This window comes from Ambystoma mexicanum, chromosome 12, assembly GCF_040938575.1.
Source record: "Ambystoma mexicanum isolate Mex_15411 chromosome 12, UKY_AmexF1_1, whole genome shotgun sequence".
NCBI lineage: Eukaryota > Metazoa > Chordata > Amphibia > Caudata > Ambystomatidae > Ambystoma > Ambystoma mexicanum.
This window is the reverse complement of record NC_090936.1, coordinates 855,052,860-855,073,387: the sequence shown is the minus strand read 5'-3', so window position 1 is coordinate 855,073,387 and position 20,528 is coordinate 855,052,860. Positions and strand designations below refer to the sequence as shown.

Below are 20,528 nucleotides of genomic sequence, written 5' to 3'. Positions count from 1 at the left end.
ATTTTTAATTATTTTTAAATTTGATTTATTATAAACCTTTAGAAAAGCTATTAAAATTATTACAAATTATATTGTACATCAATAAAGTTACATTTGATCATTCTTTGCAATTACAATGGCTCCAATTGTTAGGAGAATGGAACAATGGTGTACAAGCGATGAGCAAAACATAAACTTGATTGATCTGGTGGACAACAAATCCAAATCTAGCAAATGTATGCCACTGAGACCTTGAAAGGCCGACATCTGTGTGGTAACAAATGCTTTGTTGGCAGGATGGGGAGTGCACATGGAAGGGTTGGAAATCCAAGGGTTTTGGTCAGCGAAAGAATACACTTTCCATATCAACCTTTTGGAATCGTGAACAGTAAGGCTTGCGCAGACTGCTTTCTGCCCTCCAGTTAAAGGAGTTTGGCTGCTGATTGAAACAGGCAGTTCTAAAACAATGTTTTACCTGAGAAAGCAAGGAGGCATGAGATCCTTAACCTTATTCAGACATGCACAGCTACTGTGGATGTGGGCTATCACACATACACTATCTGTCCTGGCAGCTAATCTGAATACATTGACAGATCAGTTGAGAGTTTGAATGTGCATGAATGGGAACTGGATTAAACCATGGTGGATCTAGCGGTGGAAAGTGGCAGAAGTAGACCTGTTCCCAGCATATCTCAATGAGAAGTGCAGCAATTACATCTGTGTTCCTCTAAAGGGTTTAGTTGGAGATTACTTCTTGATCGGCTTTGTGAATTCCATTATGCTTTCCCTCTTCTAGCAGTGTTGCGAGTAGCGAAACATCTAAATGAAGTTGCACCATGATTCTCAAGTCCCCAATGTTGCCTCAGCCAATTTGCCACCTTTTAACAATGTCTGTGGAACAAAACAATCTGCTCAGGGCGCACAAAACACTAATGACAATGAAGCAAGGGAAGGTGTTGACACACAGCCCAACTTCCCTCAGTCTTGCAACCCTGGCTCTGAGGTCTAAGTATACAGGCATTTAAAACTCCTGCCTTCATATATGGCACATTCCACAATACCGACAACTAATATCATTTATTTTGGAGAAAAGGTTGCTCTTTGGGTTCCAAGGTTATTAATCCGTCAACCGGTCTTCCTAAATATATTTTACTGTATTTGTTGCACCACACATAAACCATGTTGTAGCATTCATCTTTAAGGACTCTTATTGTGGCCATGATCAGTTTTAAAAAAAAAAGCAACTTGAAGGCTTTGGTTTTTGCGTCCATTGGTGACAGATTTTTTGCAGAGCTTTCTAAAATCCCTCCCCCGTGCATCTGTGAGACCAATGGCCCAACAGTGGGAGTTGAATACAGTGCTTAAATGGTTAATGTCTGTTTTTTCGAGCCTGTACATTCTGCAGAACCAAAACTTGCATCCTGGAAGAAAGTTTTTTTCAGCCACCATAACAGCAGCATGCTGAGTAAGCAAGATCTGCGCTTTCACTTCATTAGGAACGGCGCTTGACATTTTATCCAGGCACGGTTGTATTGAGGATGCATCCAAAATGTTTGCCCAGTGTGGTCTCAAAATATCATCTGAACTTGAAGTGTACCAATCGGTTTTCTTCAACTCTCCATCCTCAAATCGGAGAAGGCGTTTGATGGTCTTGATGTAGATGGATTTCTCAGCTACTTCACATACAGAACCAAGGATTTAAGAAATCTGTGCGGGCCGAGAACTTCCTGCGTGCACCTTTGTTTTGTAGCTGGGAAACAAAAAGGATAATGCTCCTCACCACCGCGGGCCGGGAGAATAGATTAGATCAACTGGCTGGCTGGATCCCTCAAACAGTCCTGGAACTCCTTCATCATGCCGCGACTGCCCGTGCTGTCATCATTAATTATCCACACCAGTGCACGGGCGGCCGGCGGTTTTATTAGCCACTCAATCAGGCGCAGCTGACGGCCGCGTGAAACCCAGAGAACTACACGCGAGCCCATAGGATGCTGGGAATTGTAGTTTTACTCTATTTCTTTCCCAGAACTTGCTTGTTTCTGCCCCAAAGTACATTCCTGACACACGTGATACCATCTCAAAAGCTCCAGTTCATCAGGGCTGTACTGGATACATCCTTGGGAAAGTGCCCAGCATCTCCCGGCCTTTGACTTCTTGAGGTTGCTTGGCCTTATGGCATCCTGCATTTTCCTGGTGCCAGAGGCTCGTCTGAGAATGAGATCCCTTCAGTGGGCTCTCAGGACACAATGGTCTCAATTCTCAGGCAACATGTCAGACCTACTTCAGTTTCCAAACAGGGTCGCACAGGATCTCCTGTGGTGGGCCTGCAAGGACAACATTCTGAATGGAGAACCTTTTTGGCAACCATGGCCGGAGATAATGGCAGTTACGGACGCCTCACTCACTGGGTGGGGAGCCCATCCCGACGATCTGACAATCCGCCGTCGTTTGTCTCCATTGGAGTTGTAAGGAAGGCATGGTATCAACAGTAAGACATACAAGTGACCACAGTTACAGGGTGTTTATTGAACAAAAAGGTTTTGAAAAACGCCCATCTAATCTTAAATCTACAGATGGGAGCAAGGTGCGACCATCAAATAACTAATTCCTAGTGTTGTCTTGTCAAAATAAAAGGGCCTATACTAAGAGATGTATTGCCAATCCTTCCCTCTAAATGCAAATAGTGTGGGAAACAATGTTATGCGAAAGAAAGAAGTGTTCAAGAATTTATGTCGGGATGTTCAGGCTGTTGACCTCCATTCCCCATGTTTTCAGCACGGGAAAAAGGCGGTACACTCGAGCTTAGCAAAGTCTCTAGCTTCTCTAGCACAGGGGCGCAGTTCAAACATTAGCATCAGGGCCTTCTATGCCCTAGTCTCTTTGTCTTGCAAAGTCACTTCGTTCATAGGGCGCCATGCGTCAAAAGAACAATGTTATTTTCCTCTTAGGATTTTACGCGTACTCAATTTCTCAGATGATTCACTAATCACCTTGGATCCCCCTCATCCAGGCCCAGATCCCCTTTCGAAACAATGTTCTACTTTTCGGGTGTATTCCTGTGCCCCTCTGATCCCCCTGTGTCGGGCTCAGACCAACTTTAATTCACTTTATCACAAACTTGCTTTATCCCAAAAGCTTTCAGTTGATCTCCCTCCTTCGGGCTCGGATTAATTTGTTCTGTTGTCTTCAACTTGCTTGACAGTATCAATATCAGAGTTTTGATTTTGCACTGGATTTTGCTAGACCCATCGCAGGACTACTTCGATGTACAGTTCTTTTGCCAATCTTTGACCTTTCTTAACCCTGTTGGATACCCTACAGAGACTTACGAATGAACACCCACGCGGTGCCGGACCACTCTGTCGAGGGCATTGTCCGTCTGTTTCAAAGTTCAATCACTCATCTGTTCACTTTTACTCTAGTTGGTTATCACATGCATTTCATAAACTGTTCGCTTCAGCGTTCACCATACAATGTTGGAGCTTGTAACCTTGGCTTCAACACAGACCAGTCTTCTATCAGTCTCCCCGGCTGTGCTGACTTCACTGGCGCTGCTTTGTTGTAGGAGCCAAGGACAGAACCACAGCGGCAATCTATTCTCCCCGCCTTGACTATCGACATGGGAGGGACCCGGGTACCTCAGACACACAATGCAGAATTCTTCAGCCTTTCTTCCTGGTCTTACGGTTTCTATTCTTGAAGGTTCATGAAAGTAACGGTTTCTCGCCGAAAAAGGTCAAGGGCACTTACCTCCTTGCAAATACCCTTCTGTTTTGCCATCTTTCCAAACTGCCATCTTGGAACTGCTGCTTCCTCATGTGCTCTGCCCTGCTCAGAGTGTGCTTTCGTGCTCCACCTTTTAGCTGTGTGGGGGAAGTGTTATGGAAGTCAGGTGTGTGTGATGGTCAGTAATTGCCTGACCATTGTATTGGGGCATGACCGGTATATGGCTTGTTAGTCCGTCTTCTCTCATAGCGAACTGTCCGTGAGAAAGTGTTTGTTTTGTGAAGGGGGGTGGGGTTGAGTTCCTAAGTATCCCACCTGGTAGGATGTGGCACTGGTCCACCACCAGGAACTGGAGCCAAAAGCGATGGCCGTGTCTTGGCCACCTGGATGACAGATCCCCAGGGACTAGTTGGTGAGACACCTTCTGGTTTCACAGAGTCCAAACTACACATCAATTTTTTGGAGCTGAGAGCAATAAGACTTGCCCTGACGGCTTTTCTGCCTTATGTATGGGGAAAGAATGTCCTGATAATGATGGACAACATAGTGGCCATGTACTACCTCAACAAGAGAGAAGATTTAGGGTCACTACCACTGTGCAGAAAGGCAATGCAGCTCTGGTTCTGGGCAATTCAAGAAGGAATCTCCCTATCAGCAGTTCACCTAGAGGAGATCACGGCGGCAGACACTCTGAGCAGGCAGAGCAATCTCCCATGATTGGGAAGTAGCTCTGAAAGTCCTTCAAGAGATGTTCACCCTTTGAGCAACCCCGCAAGTGAATCTGTTTGTGACCTGGGCCAACCGGAAGTGCGAACTGTTCTGCTCCAGGGGAATTTCCCCCAAGAGGAGCTGTACGAGTCGCGTTAGTAGTGGACTGGGAAGTTCAACTTCTGTTTGCGTTTCCTCCAGTCCCCGTCATTCCTCATGTGATCAGGAGATTGAGAAAGTTTGGGAAATCCATGATCCTAATTGCCCCGGATTGGGCCAGGTGGACGTGGTACCCGGACCTTTTGGACATGTCCATCTGCCCTCTAATGCGTCTTCCGCAAAGAGAGGATCTTCTCTCTTAAGATTAGGGTCAGGTTCTCCGTCCAGAGGTCAAGACAGTCAGCCTTCGTGCATGGTTTCTGAGAGGCTGAGGTACAAGGATGGTGACCGCCTGGATGACATAATTGAGATTTTGCTTTCGGTGAGAAGGCCAGTAACATATTCTTAGTACTGCTGCTGTTGGAATAACGTCTGCAGCTGGTGCAGGGATAAGAATGTGGACCCTTTTCTATGCAAAACACTAGAGGTGTTAACTTTTATGCTGTATTTGGTCAATCTGCGGCTCCAGGTTGGGACCATTAAAGTTTATTTGGCAGCGCTTTCCATCTTCAAGCGCTCGTCTGAGGAAATGTCATATTTTAAAATTCCTTTGGTGATACATTAGTGTGTCGCTTTAGAAAATGTATCTCCTTTCTAGGTTCCGGTTTGGGAACTTAATTTTGTTTCAAAGTTTCTCATGTGTGCACCACTTCAACCACTCCATTCATGTCCCTTAAGTCTACTAACATTCAAAACCATCCTGTTAGTAGCGTTAACATCAGCCCGTAGAGTGAGTGAGTGAGTGAGTTGAGGGCACTATCTTATAAACCACCTTTTACGGTCTTTCATAAAGACATGGTCGTCCTTCATTCCTACCTAAGATTATATCGGATTTTCATTTGGGACAAAAGATAGTATTACCTACTTTTTACCCTCTACCTCATCCTGACAACGAAGAAGAGACACCACACAGACTTGACCCACGAAGGGCTCTCAGTTTCTACATTTCAAGGATGTCAAAGTTTTGTTTAGATGACCAACTGTTTATAGGATACACGGGTCATAGACTTGCACAGGCTGTAACAAAGCAAACGTCCAGATGGATTATTTGGGCTATTAGTGAACGCAATAGGCTGGTCTGGAAAGATCCCCCCAAGAAGGCTTGAGAGCCCAGTCCACTAGGGGCATGGCTACTTCTTCTGCTCTGCAAAGAGGTGTTCCAATAAAAAATATTTGTGAGGCAGCCACTTGGTTTACCATTCACACTTTTACAAAGCATTACTGCCTTGATTCCACCTTAAGTCAGGATGGAAGCTTTGGGAAAGCAGTCCTTCATTCGGTTCACAACAAACCTTGATGACAAAATTATTACTCCCTCCAACAAAACTAATGCTGCTTTGGGAGTCTATTAAAGGTTAGGAATATGTGGGAGGACACAATCCATTCGAGAAAATTAATCCTGGTAACCTTCTTTTTACTGGATGTTCCTCCCACGTATTCCTAATCGCCCCTCCCAGCAGTAGAATTTCCATTTTATTGCAGTTTTACGCTCTTTCATAGTCTAGTATGGTCTACACCAGTTTAATGCGGTTAGTTCTACTGTAAGAATGACACGAAAAAACAGAACTAACGCCAACGGGTGACATCATCCTCGAGACAGAGGCCCTTGAGGGATATCGAGTCGACCGCATTGAGGCACAGCACCCTCTTACGAAAAATTATCCTGAAGCAGCTGAAGCTGGATGTTGGAGATATCAAAGGTGAGGAACATCCATTCTAAAGAAAGTTACTAGCGGTAAGTAACTTGTTCTTTTCCCTCATAACATTCTCCATCCATCCCCTCAACCAAAATGCAGTTCAAGTCATAGCTTTGAACATTCAGTAAAGGGCTGGAGGGAGCCCGGAAAAGCATGTGAGGTTGTAGAGCCGGGCGTGGATGGAGCATGTGCTCGCTCACGCGTTCTGCCTCAGAGGCTATAGTTTCTAAAAGACTGGGTGTGTTCTGGTCTACAGCACAGGGTGCTGGATATCCCGTGGGATGGTGGAAAGGAAGCTATGGATATAGGAGTGCAGTAATCACTGTGGTGCGTAGCGTTAACTTTTCAAATTCAATAACACATTTAAATACTGTACTATTTTCATACTGTAAACTTGAAATATATTCTAGATACATTTATCATTCGAAAGAAACAAACATGTATATGCCATTGTTTTGGTCTTCTTACTGTTATATATTTTTCTGTGAAACAAAAATATCAATTTCATTTGTACTTAAACACAATGTGGCACTTAGGCCTCACTTTTTTATTACATTTTGGAAATGTGTGCTATAACATATTTCTTTTTGTAGGGGGTGCAAGACCGGGACAGTCAAATCAAAATGCTGTCTGAGCAAGTAGAACAGTACACCAAGGAGATGGAAAACAATGCTGTCATTATTGAGGAGTTGAAAATTCAGCTCCAAAATAATAAAGGTGCATGTCATTTACCTTTTGTTGTTTTAGTACATTTTTTTATTTAAGTATCTTTCTGTATTGGTATATTTTGTAGAATAGTTAATGTTAAATAATTGTCTGTTTGGCTTTTAGGGTTCATAGTACTCTGTTATGGAGCAGTGGCGGCGGCTGCTTTTGTTGGCAGGCTCGTGACTCGGGAGAGGGTTGTGATGAATCTGAACAATTTGTCCCGTCTTCCCAGAGGGGAGACACCCCATTTAATGCTATGGAGTTGTGCCCGCTAGTCAAGACCCTCCCTAGGGGTCTGGGCAAGGGATAACTCATTGGGAGTATCTCTCCTTTTGGGGACAAAGGCTTACATTGCACTAAGGAACTCCCAGTCCAAAACACAATTTCTGCTTATTTTATTTTAAAATGTTTATATTGGCATTTATACAAGTACAATCGCCATGGAATCAGTGTGACATATTCAGTCCTTTACTTCAATGTACAAAGAATGACTTATGAACAATAACATAACACAATAACTAACAAAAGAAATCTTCACTTGGTAGACATCTTATATTTTCAGACACCATTTTCCTTCCATAGGTAAGCACAGTTCAATGTGATGTAAGTGTGGTTTTCTATCAGGGGACGGTCCCTAAGGTAGCATCTCCATTGCTCAGTTTCCCTCAGTGTTAACTGTCCCGGAGAATCTAGTGTGTGTTCATGGGGGTTTATCATCGGATAGATGGAACATGTCGCAGCCCAGTGTTTTCCAGGCTTCATAAGTGTCGCTAGGGTTCATCTCAGATCCGGCAACCCCTCAGATCTGGCAACCCCTGTGCCCCCATTCCTTGGTTTCTGCCTCAACCCAGCGCTGGAGTTCCTTATTCCAGCGTACATACTGCACTCCCCCAACTGACTTCCTAGCCATTGCAATGGTTCTTTTGGCCAATATGCAAACCATGTCCATGAACTTAACCACACGTATGACTTTGCTAATTCTCGGGTACACTCCTAGCAAGCATTCCTTTGGGGTCCAGTCATATCATACTGTCCCAGCTTTCCTGCAGCCTTGCTCTATCCCTTGCCAGAGCTGTTGTGCCTGTACACATCCCCCGAACATGTGCATAAGCCCTGCTTCTTCCATTCCGCACCAGGGGCACTTAGAGCCTGTGTTTTCGTTGAATTTAGCCACCCTGTGCAGTGTTGTATAGATAGCTGTATCAGCTGAAATCAGGTATTGGTATTCCTTTATACTTTTGCGACGGTACGCCAGGGCCCTCTCCCATTCGCTTTCCGTCATTGCTACCCCCGGTCTGCTTCCCACCTCCCTTTCAGCGTCACACTTTTGGGGTTGGGTCTGTCCATCAGTAGGGCATTCAGTCTAGACACTGGCTTTCAGCCATCGCTCAGATTGTGCATTAGGGTCAGCGAAAGGGTTCGCTGCCGGTTCCTCACGACATTTCTCCCAGTTCCCTCCAGCCACCCGCCGAGCCCTCTGGTACCACAGAAACTGTCCATTAGGCAGCCCTTCCTTTTCTCGCAGGGAGTCAAATTCCCTGAAGATTCTCTCTTCATATACATCTCCCCAAGTGTAGATGCCCCATCTTTCCCAGTACCTCACCACTGCTAGGTCTGTTCTGTCTTTGCAGACATCGGCGGCTATTGGAGTCTCAGGTGAATATGGGTGCCGGAGGTTTAATAGCGTCCTGGCTCTGTACCACACCTTCCTAGTTCCTACCCAGTGTTACAATCATGGGGGTGTTCTCCATGCAGCCTGGCGGTACACATAATATTTCTTCGAGACGTGCGGGAGCTACCAGTTGTTGCAACAATTCAGATTCAGATGAGACATCATCTGAGAGCCATCTGGTTCCAAAACTAAGTTGTGCTGCAAGGTAATATTTTTCAAGATCCAGCAGTTGCATCCCCACCTCTCTGTAAGGTAGGCACAGTGTGGTACGTGACAGTTTATGTTGGGCTACCCGCCACAGGAACTCTTGTAGTATTACTTCTAGCAAACGGAAAAAGGAGGCTCTGATATAGTAGTGAACGTTGTGAAAATGGTACAGAAATTGTGGCAAAATATTTTAGTAATGGCTACCTTGCCCATTAGGGACAGCGGTAACCTGGGCCAGAACACCATAGATTTCTGTAGACCCTTCACCACTGCTGCAGTGTTACTCTCAGTAAAACAAAGAGGAACTCCAAAACAACTGGAACAAAAATGGAGCAAGCGAGATTGCACAAACAGGTGTTCCCGTGTATGAAATTAGTTAACTTTGTAAGTACAATTTATGCTATTTAGATGTTGCATTAAGTGGTGATTTAATCACATTTTTGTACAGATCTGTTACCTGTCTATATATATTGTAACATAAGCCCTGTGAGTATTCAGGGTCTCGATGCCAAAATCGAAAAAAAGAAAAAGTAAATCGAGTGTACAACAAATTGTTTTTGAAATTTTTTTTGTGCAAAGGAAAATTGTCTTAGATTCATGAAATCGACATTGCGGCTTAATACAGTGCAGATAAATCAAAAAGTAATAGAAAAGCTAAATAAAATAGAGCAACTTGCTATTATTTCTACGATTAAACAGTGATTGTGAAAATATCTAAATGTAAATTTGAACATAATCCCAAATGGGGAATAGCTGGCAACAGAGAAAATATTGTTGTGAGGAAACACAAACAGTAAGTATGAAAACAGTTTAAACATGATTTGAAACAATATTAGTCCCAAGAGGGATCTATGTTTTTGCAAAACAGAAAATACAGCTCAATTGGCTGACTGTCCCTGGCTAATCAGTGAAGTTAAGCCATCATCATGTACGTATTGATGCAAGAAAAACAAATTGCAACTTATTGTGGACATCAATACATCATTATAAACATGAATACATCATTCCAAAAAGTCCTGGTTAGAAGATACCTGTTTAAGGCTGATGTAGAGGAGCCTACGCCCTCCGCTTGCCTGAGTTGAAAGAAAGCTTGGATAGCCAACTGCTAGTGTTGTGATGGTACAACACAGTACCCAAGCGGAAGTTTGGCACAATGGCCGTTTCGGTGGAATTAAAGGGGTGTACCATCTTAATCGGGTAGAGGATTTCTCTGTTCAGCCCTAGAGGACGTATGACACTAAATGGATGTCTGGAAAAGTATACAGGTGTCATAGTTTGTAGTAGCGCTACAGCTTATTAGAATCAGTAAAGCTAGGTTATCAGAGCCAGAGAGAGTGGACCAAGGACAGACCCAAAGTGTTAGGACCCATCACCCAATGTGGTCATTAGGGGAGTGCAAAACATCAAATTGAAGAAAATAATAACCCTTTGCATCAAGATGAGTGGAAAATGCAAGCGGTTTAGTACATAAGAAAATGTGAGCAAAAGTGCAGAGAAGTCGCCCAGTCTGAAATCATTGGAATCCTGCACAAGGTGCAGCGAAAAGGAACAGCGCAATTCAGCACTGCTTACCCGAATAGAATATTGTGCTCTTAGGCAAACTGTGGTATGCCAACGGTATATTAGCTCACAGGAAGAATGATTCAGTTGAGGCAAATGACACCAAAGACTTGAGTGTTTAATTTATAGCAAAGGGTACACACATTGGTGCACGTCTGTAGTTTTAAGCAGCTAGAGCCCCCGAAGAAAAAAGAAACATTAAAATAACCCTCAATTGTCATTAAGGAAAAGAACCTTTAAGCAGAAATGCAAGATGAAAAGCTTCTTACCTACATGTATCCAAAATGCATGGCAGAAATATTTGAAGGCACATGTCATCGAAATCTCGTCATTAAGTAAATCATCCCGAGCTGAAAAGAAACATAAGGCACAGGACCTCAATACCAAAAGGAAAGCCATGCTTGAAATGGGTTTCTTATATAAGGTCAGTAAATTAGTGGCAGCAGACCATAATGCAGTTGCTGGTGGAAAGAACCGCTAGAAGGAGGTTACTATTAAGTTTGAGGAATGTGCCACCCATTGTGCCAAACTTCGCTTGGGTACTGTGTTGTACCATCAGAACAATAGCGGTTGGCTATCCACGCTTTCTTTCAACTCAGGCAAGTGGAGGGCGTAGGCTCCTCTACATCAGCCTTAAACTGGTATCTTCTAACCAGGACTTTTTTGGAATGTTTTATTCATGTTTATAATGTATTGATATCCACAATATGTTGCAATTGGTTTTTCTTGCATCAATCTGCACATGATGATGGCTTAATTTCACTGGTTAGCCAGGGAGAGTCAGCCAATTCAGCTCTATTTTATTTTTTTATTAGTTATTTAACAAACAATACAAACAAAACTTGCAGTGCATACAATAACATTTCAATTATACATCGCTTGATTGTGTTCACTGCTTCCCATATCCCACCCCTGTTACGAGCCCATTTCCTCTAACGCTCTGTTCCCGCGTCTTGAGCCAGGGTGTTCTCTTCCATAGGTTCCCTTGGGTCACGCATTGACCCAAATAATTCTGCTATTAATAATTTCCATGCCATCAGGGTCTCAGTCTCCTCCTCCCCGCCTACATTGCTAGCTTCCAGCCATACCATAGTTTCTGCCTCCGCCCATTTCTTCAAATCCTTCCACCATACCTCCACTCGTGGTTTGTGGCATGTCTTCCATCCCATAGCAATTCTTCTCTTTGCAAGTGCATATGCCAGGTCCTTTAGTTTGCTCACATGCTTAAGTTTCCGTGGCTTAGGGAACCCCCCTAATAAGCAGACCCACACTGTATCCACCACGATCTTAACACCTCTTTCTGCTAGCTTGTGTGCCACTTCGCTCCAAAAGCGCTCAATAACTGGGCAGAACCAAAACACATGCACCATGCCCACATTCTCTTCATCACACTTAGAGCATGCTTGCCATCCTGCATTTTTAAACCTAGATATACTTTGGGGTGTCATATATGCTCTATGCGTAATATACAGCTGTATCTCCTTTAGTCTAGCATTCCTCGACACCTTCCTATGATACCCTCGGGCTCGTTCCCACATCCCATCATCCATCGGGGCTCCCACTTCTCCTTCCCAATCTTGCCTCAATTGTACTTCCTCCTTTGCCACTTTGGACATCACCATCTCGTATATTCTAGATATCTCGTGCCTCCCTCCTAACCCCCTCTGCTATGTCATATATTAAGTCTATAGTAGCATCTGGTTCTTCCTCCAGTACCAATTGAGGCCATGTTTTCTTAATTCTCTGCACCAGTCTGATACGTGATGTAATGGCCTGTATGTAACCCGGTTTCCTCCCTCAACACCTCGAAATCCATTATGGTCCCCTCTTGCCATATATCTCCCATGGTCGCTATCCCAACCGGTTCCCAATGGTTTCTGATTATCATCCGTAACTGCTATTCTCCACCCGCTACTGCAACCAGTGATATTTGAGTGGAACACGGGGACGGGTTCTCCATCATCTGGCAGGCCCTGTGCCACATCCTCCATCCAAGCACCATGATCTTGGGACGCCCTTCCACCTCTGCCTTAGGCAGCCACATCATTTCTCTTAAGTAAAATGGGGCGCAATCTTGTCTAAACAACCTGGATTCTGAGGTACTCTCCTTAGAGAGCCATTTGGCCACATATTGCAGCTGGCCTGCTACATAATAGACTTCATAAATGTGCAGTTTAATACCCCCTCTCTCATAAAAATTCTGTAGCTTCCAGAGAGCCACTCTGTTCCGTGTTCCATGCCACAGGAAGTCCCCACACATGCTGTCCAATCTAGTGAAGAACTTCTTTGGTATCCAGTATGGGATGTTCCCAAAGTAGTGTAAAAGCCTAGGCAGGACCACCATTCTCTACATCGCCCCACGCCCCATCATTGCTAAAGGCAGCTTTATCCAGAACCTCATACAATTTTCGATTTTCTTAATGGCTACCTCATTGTTGCACCTATGCTCTTCTTCCACCATTTGGTATATATCTATCCCTAGATAGCGAAATGTGGCAACCACCGATGGTATCTAACACCGGTAGTTGTTTCAAGGGGATCCCTTTATATCCGCCTAATGGGAACATGCTGGACCTCTGAGGGTTCACCGCTATACCAGACATCCCCCGCATATCTTTCCATAACCTCCAAAATATATTGGAGGTTTTCCTCCGGGTGTCGCAGATACAACAGCACCTTATCTGCATATAAGGATATCAGATGTCGTTCACTCCCCACAGCGATGCCTATTGTGTCGTACTGTTGCCTCAAGTAGATCGCTAAGGGTTCCAGAGCCAATATGTAGAGCATAGGGGACCACGGGCAGCCTTGTCTGGTGCCCCTACGGAGTTGCCACCTTTCCGATATCACTGCTCCAATTTTAACTCTGGCTAACGGTTCACTGTATAACATTTTAGCCCACTAAGTATCCAGGACCCATCCCATAGCCAGCCAGGGCCGCCAACAACCATGGCCATTTGACAGAGTCAAAGGCCTTTATTGCGTCCAGTGACACAATTGCCAGTTCACCGTCATTCTCGTTTCCATATTCAATGACTCTATGGAGCCTTCTAAGATTGTTAGATATATTCCTATTAGGGACATAGCCTGTTGGTCCGGATGTATTAATCTACCAATGACTCTCCTCAATCTATTTGCCAAGACAGCTGTCAGTATTTTACTGTCTTGGTTTAACATTGACGGGGGTCTGTATGAACCGCAGCTTTGCCCGGGCTTATTAGGTTTGGGTAGCTGTATTATAATCGCTTCTCTAAGTGACTCTGGCGGTCTGCCCAGCTCATATGCCTCATTCAACATATCCAACAGAGGGGGAAGCACCTCTCCTTTAAATGCTTTATAAATTCACTTGGGAGTCCATCAGCCCCCGGGGTCTTACTAGTGGGCAACTGTCTCCCCACCTCCTCTAACTCTAAAGTGATTGGGGCATCCAGCTTCTCTCTTTCCTCAGCACTAATCTGCGGCAATTCTATGTCCTCCAATGTTTCTACAATCGTCACGTGATAATCCTCCCCATCATCTCCATAGTCTGCAAACTCCTGGTTAACTTGAGTATCGACCGCCCTCCGTCTTCTCTTGTTATTGTTCTAATTGTAGGTCTAGGGGTTTCTCTTTTTTTTTTTAAGATTCTCTTTATTGAATTTTCAACAACTTTAACAATCCCCATAACTCCCCCCTCCTTCCCTTTCCCCCCTTCCCCCCCAGTGCTGTTCCAAAGTCTCTGTTGCTCCCTGTTACCACAAAGTGTCTGATTGGGGTTATTCCAGATCCAAAAGTCTTAAACGTTGCGGGCGCCACGCGATCCTGAAATCGTCTCTGAGAAAGGCAAGGACCTCACCTCACTCGCCCGCAAAGTTTTGTATTGTGTTGTTCATTGCATAGGAGGCCCATTCTATAGCTACTATCTCCCAGACTTTACGCAGCCATTCTTGAAACATTGATATGTTCGAGCTCTTCCATCTCTGGGCTATGATTGTCATTGCTGCTAGAGTGAGCATCTCTTTCCCTGCCCCTAGAGCCTGCCGGCCCTTCTGCTGGCCTCAAGCCTAGTAGTGACCATTCCGGGGGTATGCCTCCCTCTGCCCCAAACACTTGTTCCATCGCCTGCTTGTTGTCTCCCCAGAATGGGACTATTTTTGGGCATCGCCACCAGATATGTGCCACAGTGCCCTCCTGGCTGCATCCTCTCCAGCAAGTTCCCGACGAGTCAGGGTAGATCCTGCGCAGGCGTGCTGGGGTATAGTGCCACAGGCCTCCCGGGTTTGTGAGGCTCTCGCTAGTTTGGGGATCTTTCTTCAGAGCTTTTCCCACTCTGTTTTCTCTATTTCCCTGCCCAGAATTTTTTCCCACCTTCCCATGTATGCCCACTGTGGCCTCGGGGTAGCCTCATCCAAGATCTTATAAAGCTGCGAGATAAGGCCTTTCGAGCCGTCGTTGGTCATTAGGAATTTCTCAAAGAGGGTCGGTGGTCTAGTGGCCGCCTCCTTATTTAGGGGGTATAGAAGTCAGTGTCACAGCTGTGAGTATCTCAGCCGTTCATCTTCCCCCAGTGCGAAGTCCCTTTTACAATCTACGAAAGAACTGATCTCCCCTCCTATAAACATATCCCGCATCCAACGGCATCCTCCCTCCTGCCAGTTCCGGAATGCCCCTCTTTCCAACCCCGGGGTAAAGTTTTTATTGTTGAAGATGAGGGTGAAGGGGGACGGGTAGGTTGTAATTTCCTTCCGTTGGACCAGTCTGTCCCAGTTATCTGCAACTAGTTTGGTGATCGAGCTAAGGTACATATGGCTCGGACGGTGCTGTCTGGGTAGCCACAGGACCTCCCCCAGTTTGTGTCGCGTGACCGCTCTGTCCATCTGGACCCAGTGTTTTCCTTCCCCCTCCCGCAGCCATTCCCTGATCACCCTTAGTTGGGCAGCTTCGTAATATTGACAGAAGTTGGGAAGAGCTAGCCCCCCCCCTTTTCTTGGAGCCATAAATTGCATCCTACTTACCCTTGCCCTTTTTCCTCCCATATAAACTCATTTGTTATCGCCTGGAGCTCCTTGAAGATGCTGGCTGGGACTGCCTGCGGGATAGCTTGGAAAAGGTAAAGCAGCCTCGGCAGGGTAACCATTTTAAGTGCCTCTAGCCTCCCCAGCCAGGAGATCAGCAGGTTCCGCCGTTTAAGGAGGTCTTTCTTAATTCTTTGCACGAGGGGGGTAGTTGGCTGCATACCAACCATGTAGAACCGGAGTGATTCTCACCCCTAGATACGTAATTCCCCCTGGTCGCCAGGCAAAGGGCGTTGTCCCCCTTAACTCTTCCCTCTCCTTGCTTGCCAGTGTCAGGTCCATCAGTTCGGACTTGTGCATGTTAATGCGTAGGCCTGATGCTTCCCCAAAGTCTTCTAGTAGCTGCCTGGCTTGCATGCTCGACTCTATGGGATTGGTCAGGGCAAGCAACATGTCGTCCGCACAGGCCGCTACCTTGTGCTGCCTGCCCCCGAACGGTATTCCCTGTATTCCTTCAGATTCCCGAATTGCCTGCAGGAGGGGCTCCAAGTAAACTGCATACAAAAGGGGTGATAGGGGACATCCCTGTTTTGTGCCTCTTCCGAGTTGGAATGATCTAGTTAAAGCCCCGTTAACCACCACCACCCTCGCTCGCGGGCCCTCATAGTTTGCCTTGACCATATGTAAATAAGCGCCTCCTAACCCCATTTTTTACATGGTTTTGAAAAGGAAGGACCACTCCACCCGCTCAAATGCTTTTTGAGCGTCTGAGGACAGGAATACCGCCGGTGTGCGAGTCTTTTCCGCCTTTTCCACCAGATGGGCCACCCTTCTAATATTATCCGCTGTCTGCCTCCCCTTCATGAATCCCGCCTGATCCTGGTGGATCAAATCCGGGAGGAGCCCCTCGAGCCTATTCTCCGGGATTTTAGTGTAGATTTTTGCGTCTACATTAATGAGCGCTATTGGCCTATAGGAGGATCTTTCAAGGGGGTCCTTGCCCTCCTTCAGAATCAGATAGATCTTGGCTTCTTTCATGGACGGGGTGATTTGCCCACTACCTAGAAAAAAATTGAAAAGGTAGGTCAAGTGTGGAACCAGCACTCCCGCGAAGGTCTTATAAAAGGACGCAGTGTACCCATCAGGGCAGGGGCCTTACCTGTGGACACCTTCCGAATAACCCCCCTCACCTCCTCCTCCGTTATCTTTTGTTGTAAACCAATCTGGGCGTCCCCCTCAATTTTACGCAGATTAACCCTTTCCAAGAATTTCTCTTGGGCTTGGCTGCAGGGGTGCTGTGAAGCATACAAGGTCTCGTAGAATTCGGCCATGGCCTCTTGAATATCTTCTATTCGAGTAACCCTTTCTCCCCTATTTGAGTTTAGCGCCGTGATTGTGTTTCTAGGGGCAGCTCCCCAAAGGAGGCGAGCCAGCAGTGCGTCCGCCTTATTCCCTCTTGCATAACATTTTTGCCTCACAAAAAGCAAGGCCTCCTCTGCTTTTTTTGGTCCGAAGGATCCCCAATTGTCCTACTGCCCTCCTGTAGTCCCTCTGGTTAATCCTGCTGGGGTTGTCGCTACCCTGCCTCTTGCCTCCGCGACTTCCGCTTCTAGCCGGGATTCCAGGGCCTGTAGCTGTTTCTGTCTCTGTGCCTTAGCTGCTATAATTTCCCCCCTCAATGTGGACTTAAGTGCATCCCATTTTGTGTCTTCACCCGTGTCCCCTCTCTTGTTATTATCGAAGAACTCTCTCATCTTGCCCTCTATCTCCTCTCTTACCACAGGGTCCCTCAGCAGATGTTCTGGGTATTTCCAACCCCACAGCCCGCTCCTCCTCTTTCCCAGTTCCAGGTGCATCGACAATATTTTATGATCTGTTATTCCCATGGGCCCAACCTCTATCTCTTTGACCTTACCCACCAGATTGGCCGAGATCCAGATGTAGTCAATTCTGGACTGGGTCCCATGAACTTCAGAGAGGAATGTGTAGCCCTCCTCGTCCCCCTTCAATTCCCTCCAGACATCCCTCAACCCTATGCTCTCTACTTTGTCCCAGAGTTCCGCTGAGGCCACCGCCCCTCCCCCACGGCTTTTGGTCCCTCCTGACCTGTATTTGACCTTGTTCCAAGCAATATTCAGGTCCCCCATTATGATTATCTGGCCTCTTGCCCAGTCACCTATTTTCCTCATGAGATTGCAGAGGAAGGAGTCCTGCCCTGTGTTGGGCACATAGATCACCCCTATTGTATACATCTCTTCCTCAATTGTGCCCTTTACCACAACAAACCTACCCTCCTTGTCCCTTAGGGTGTCTTCCAGGCGGAAGTTCACCGTGCCCCTTATGGCCAGCGCCACCCCCCACCCCCCGACTTCGTGGGACCAGACGCCTGAAACACCTGATCGAACCCTCTCAACCTTAAGCGACTCTGGTCCTTGCGGAGCAGATGTGTCTCATGTAATCCCAGAAAGTCCGGTTTTCCCCGCTTCGTAAATTGCTCCAGCTTTTTCCTTTTCAGCGGGGTATTCAGGCCCCTAACATTATGCGTTACCCACTAGAATTGTGATTAGACCCTTGTCCCCGTTGTTCATGAGCCCCCAACAGTTGCCCTCTCCCACTCATTTTCCCCATGTCTGTTGCCCGGATGCACGGATCACTTCTAGTTCACCCCTCGTACAGCACCTGAGGATCCCTTTCCCCCTTCTCCCCTTTTCCCCCACCCCCCTCCCAACCCCTGGCGACCTTAAAACTTGGTCTGCCCGCCTCCCCCCCGTCCCCCAAGCTTCCTCGCCCTTAGTGATCCCATGATGTTTTTCTCCCTGGTTTATCCCCTCCCGCATGCTGTCTCTCTATATATTTTTTATAGTTGAGGTTACCCAGTCTCTCCCAGTGCCCAGCACATTTCTGCTGCCGCCTGAGTATCAATTCAGTGTCTTCTTTAGTATTATTATTTCCTCCCTCTAGTGCCCTTTCCAATTCCCCCTCCGATTCCCGCAGATCAGTCAGGATCCCTCCTTGCAGTCCTTTGGATTTCGCTATAGCTACTCCCCTCATCACAACCTTAAAGGCCTCCCACAATGTGCCTGCCGAGTCCACACTGCCAGTATTTGTCTCAAAATAGTTAATAATTTCCTCTCATATCCTCCCTAAAGAGGGAGTCTCTCATTGCCTCTGCTCTGAGGCACCATGTCGGTATCCTCGCCCTCGGGGGACGATATTGCCATCCAAGGATCAAAGGCGAGTGGTCCGAAAGGACTCTCGCTTTATATTCAGCGTGCGTGATCTCTGTCAGTATCTCTGGTGTGACAAAGACATAGTCTAGCCTTGTATGTAACTGCTGCGGGGCAGAATGAGAATATTGCCTCTCTTGGGGGGTGTCGTGCCCTCCATGCATCTTCGAACCCAAAGTCTTTCAGCAGTATCAGCAGCGCTTTAGCAGCTGGTGCAGGTCTATCCGTTTTCCCATCTGATCTATCTACCTTAGGGTTTAATACACAGTTAAAGTCCCCCTGGGGGGTGTGGCTTGATGGCTACGTGAGAGGACGTTCCTTGGAGGAGCTCCTGATGATCCGATCCTGATCCTGGGAAGAAGTGATGGTTTTTGGCGGACTTTCGAGCCCACAGTGTAACCAAAGGTGTATGAAAGTGGGGGGCACATGGCGAGTGCCCTCCCTACCAGCGAGACTGCATATCCATGGAACTAGACTCTGAAGAAGGTGGCGCTCACGCAAAGGAAGGGGAGCACCCAAGATGGCCGTCTGTGGACAAAGGGCCATAAATGGTCGGATGAGCTGAGGAAGTTGGTCGGAACGTGGGCAAGCCCAACCAGACAGACGGGTCGCATGCGCCTCTGGCAGAAGGCAAAAACATAAGGGCAAGCCCACACTGAAGAGGCCCTGGATCGTGATGGGCTAGCAGAGTGAACCCGGGTCCAGCGGAACCTCGCTGTGAAGAGGCCGGCGAGCGAACCCCGCAAGGATACAACTGGGCGCGTGGGCCCAACCGACGCCGCAGGATGTCCTCCAAGGTGGTGCGACCCCGGATCAAACAGCCCACGATGGAGACCTACGTTAGGTCGCCCTCAGGCGCGGAAGGGGGCAAGAGCAAAGAAACCCCCGCGGCGGCAACGGACCCACCAGGTACTATCCAGGAGGTGCTGGCAGCAATTGTGGACTTGAAGGTGGCCTGGGAAACGAAGCTGGGCCTAGCCATGAAAGAGCTGCAAGAGGGCCTAAGCCTTAAGATAGGAGCGGTCCGAGAAGAGGTGGAGAAGGAGTTGGCCCCGACCACGGAGGCGTGCAACACACACGCCAAGGAGCTTCATGCCCTCGTGCAACGAGTGGGCAATTTGGAGGACCGAGCAGAGCAGGCAGAGGGGTGCGCCAGGCGCAACAACATTCGCATAGTGGGGGTACCGGAGGGAATGGAAGGATTGAACCCCACGGATTTCGTTGAAACCATGCTTTTGCAGGAGATTACAGGCGGGGAGCTGACCCAGGGGTTCGCGGTCGAAAGGGCGCACAGGGCCCTGACCAGGAGACCAGCCCCAGGAGCCCCCCCCGCGGCCGTTGATCGCGAAGATCTTGAACTATCGTGACCGCGAGAAGATTCTCACATTTTTCCGGAAAGGAGGCACGATAGAAAGGGGGTCAGCGAATATAACGGCGTATCCGGATTATACGCTGCTCGTAAAACGGAGTCGAATGAACTTTGGAACGGTGAAGAGGAGGCTTAGAGAAGCAGACCACCTCTACATGTTGCTTTACCCGCCAGGTTAAAGGTGTTTTATAAGAACAGATCCCTCTTCTTTGAGACGCCGGGCGAAGCGATGGAATGGTTGGATATGCAAGGTCGACCTCAGGAATCGGATGACCAGACAGAAGCGGCTGGAGATAAGTAGCACGTGGCAGAGGCACCCGTGAGGCCATAGCTATGACATTGGGACTGGAATATAGTTTGATATTGTGCTTGTGTGGAGGAAGTCACGGCATCTGCCGGCGGGTCCCGTTGAATTCACTTCTCCTAAATAGATGATTGGGAGCTCCTGGGGAGCAACCTCTGCACCCGATAATAGTATATTTAGTTAGGTCACTGTTAGATTGGTGACACCCCGCAGGGTCC

General features: G+C 47.0%; 1 protein-coding gene across 4 annotated transcripts in view; it reads left to right on the top strand.

Annotated features, from left to right (window-relative positions):
* CEP290 (centrosomal protein 290) overlaps nucleotides 1–20,528 on the top strand; it is a 3,224,991-nt gene that overhangs the window by 224,049 nt on the left and 2,980,414 nt on the right. For 3 of the 4 annotated variants that reach the window (XM_069629332.1, XM_069629331.1, XM_069629333.1), the window contains one exon: nucleotides 6,863–6,986. The exons of the other annotated variant lie outside the window; for it this stretch is intronic. In XM_069629332.1, the coding sequence (XP_069485433.1) occupies nucleotides 6,863–6,986 (124 nt within the window). The remainder of the gene's footprint in view (nucleotides 1–6,862; nucleotides 6,987–20,528) is intronic. 4 annotated transcript variants of the gene reach the window in all.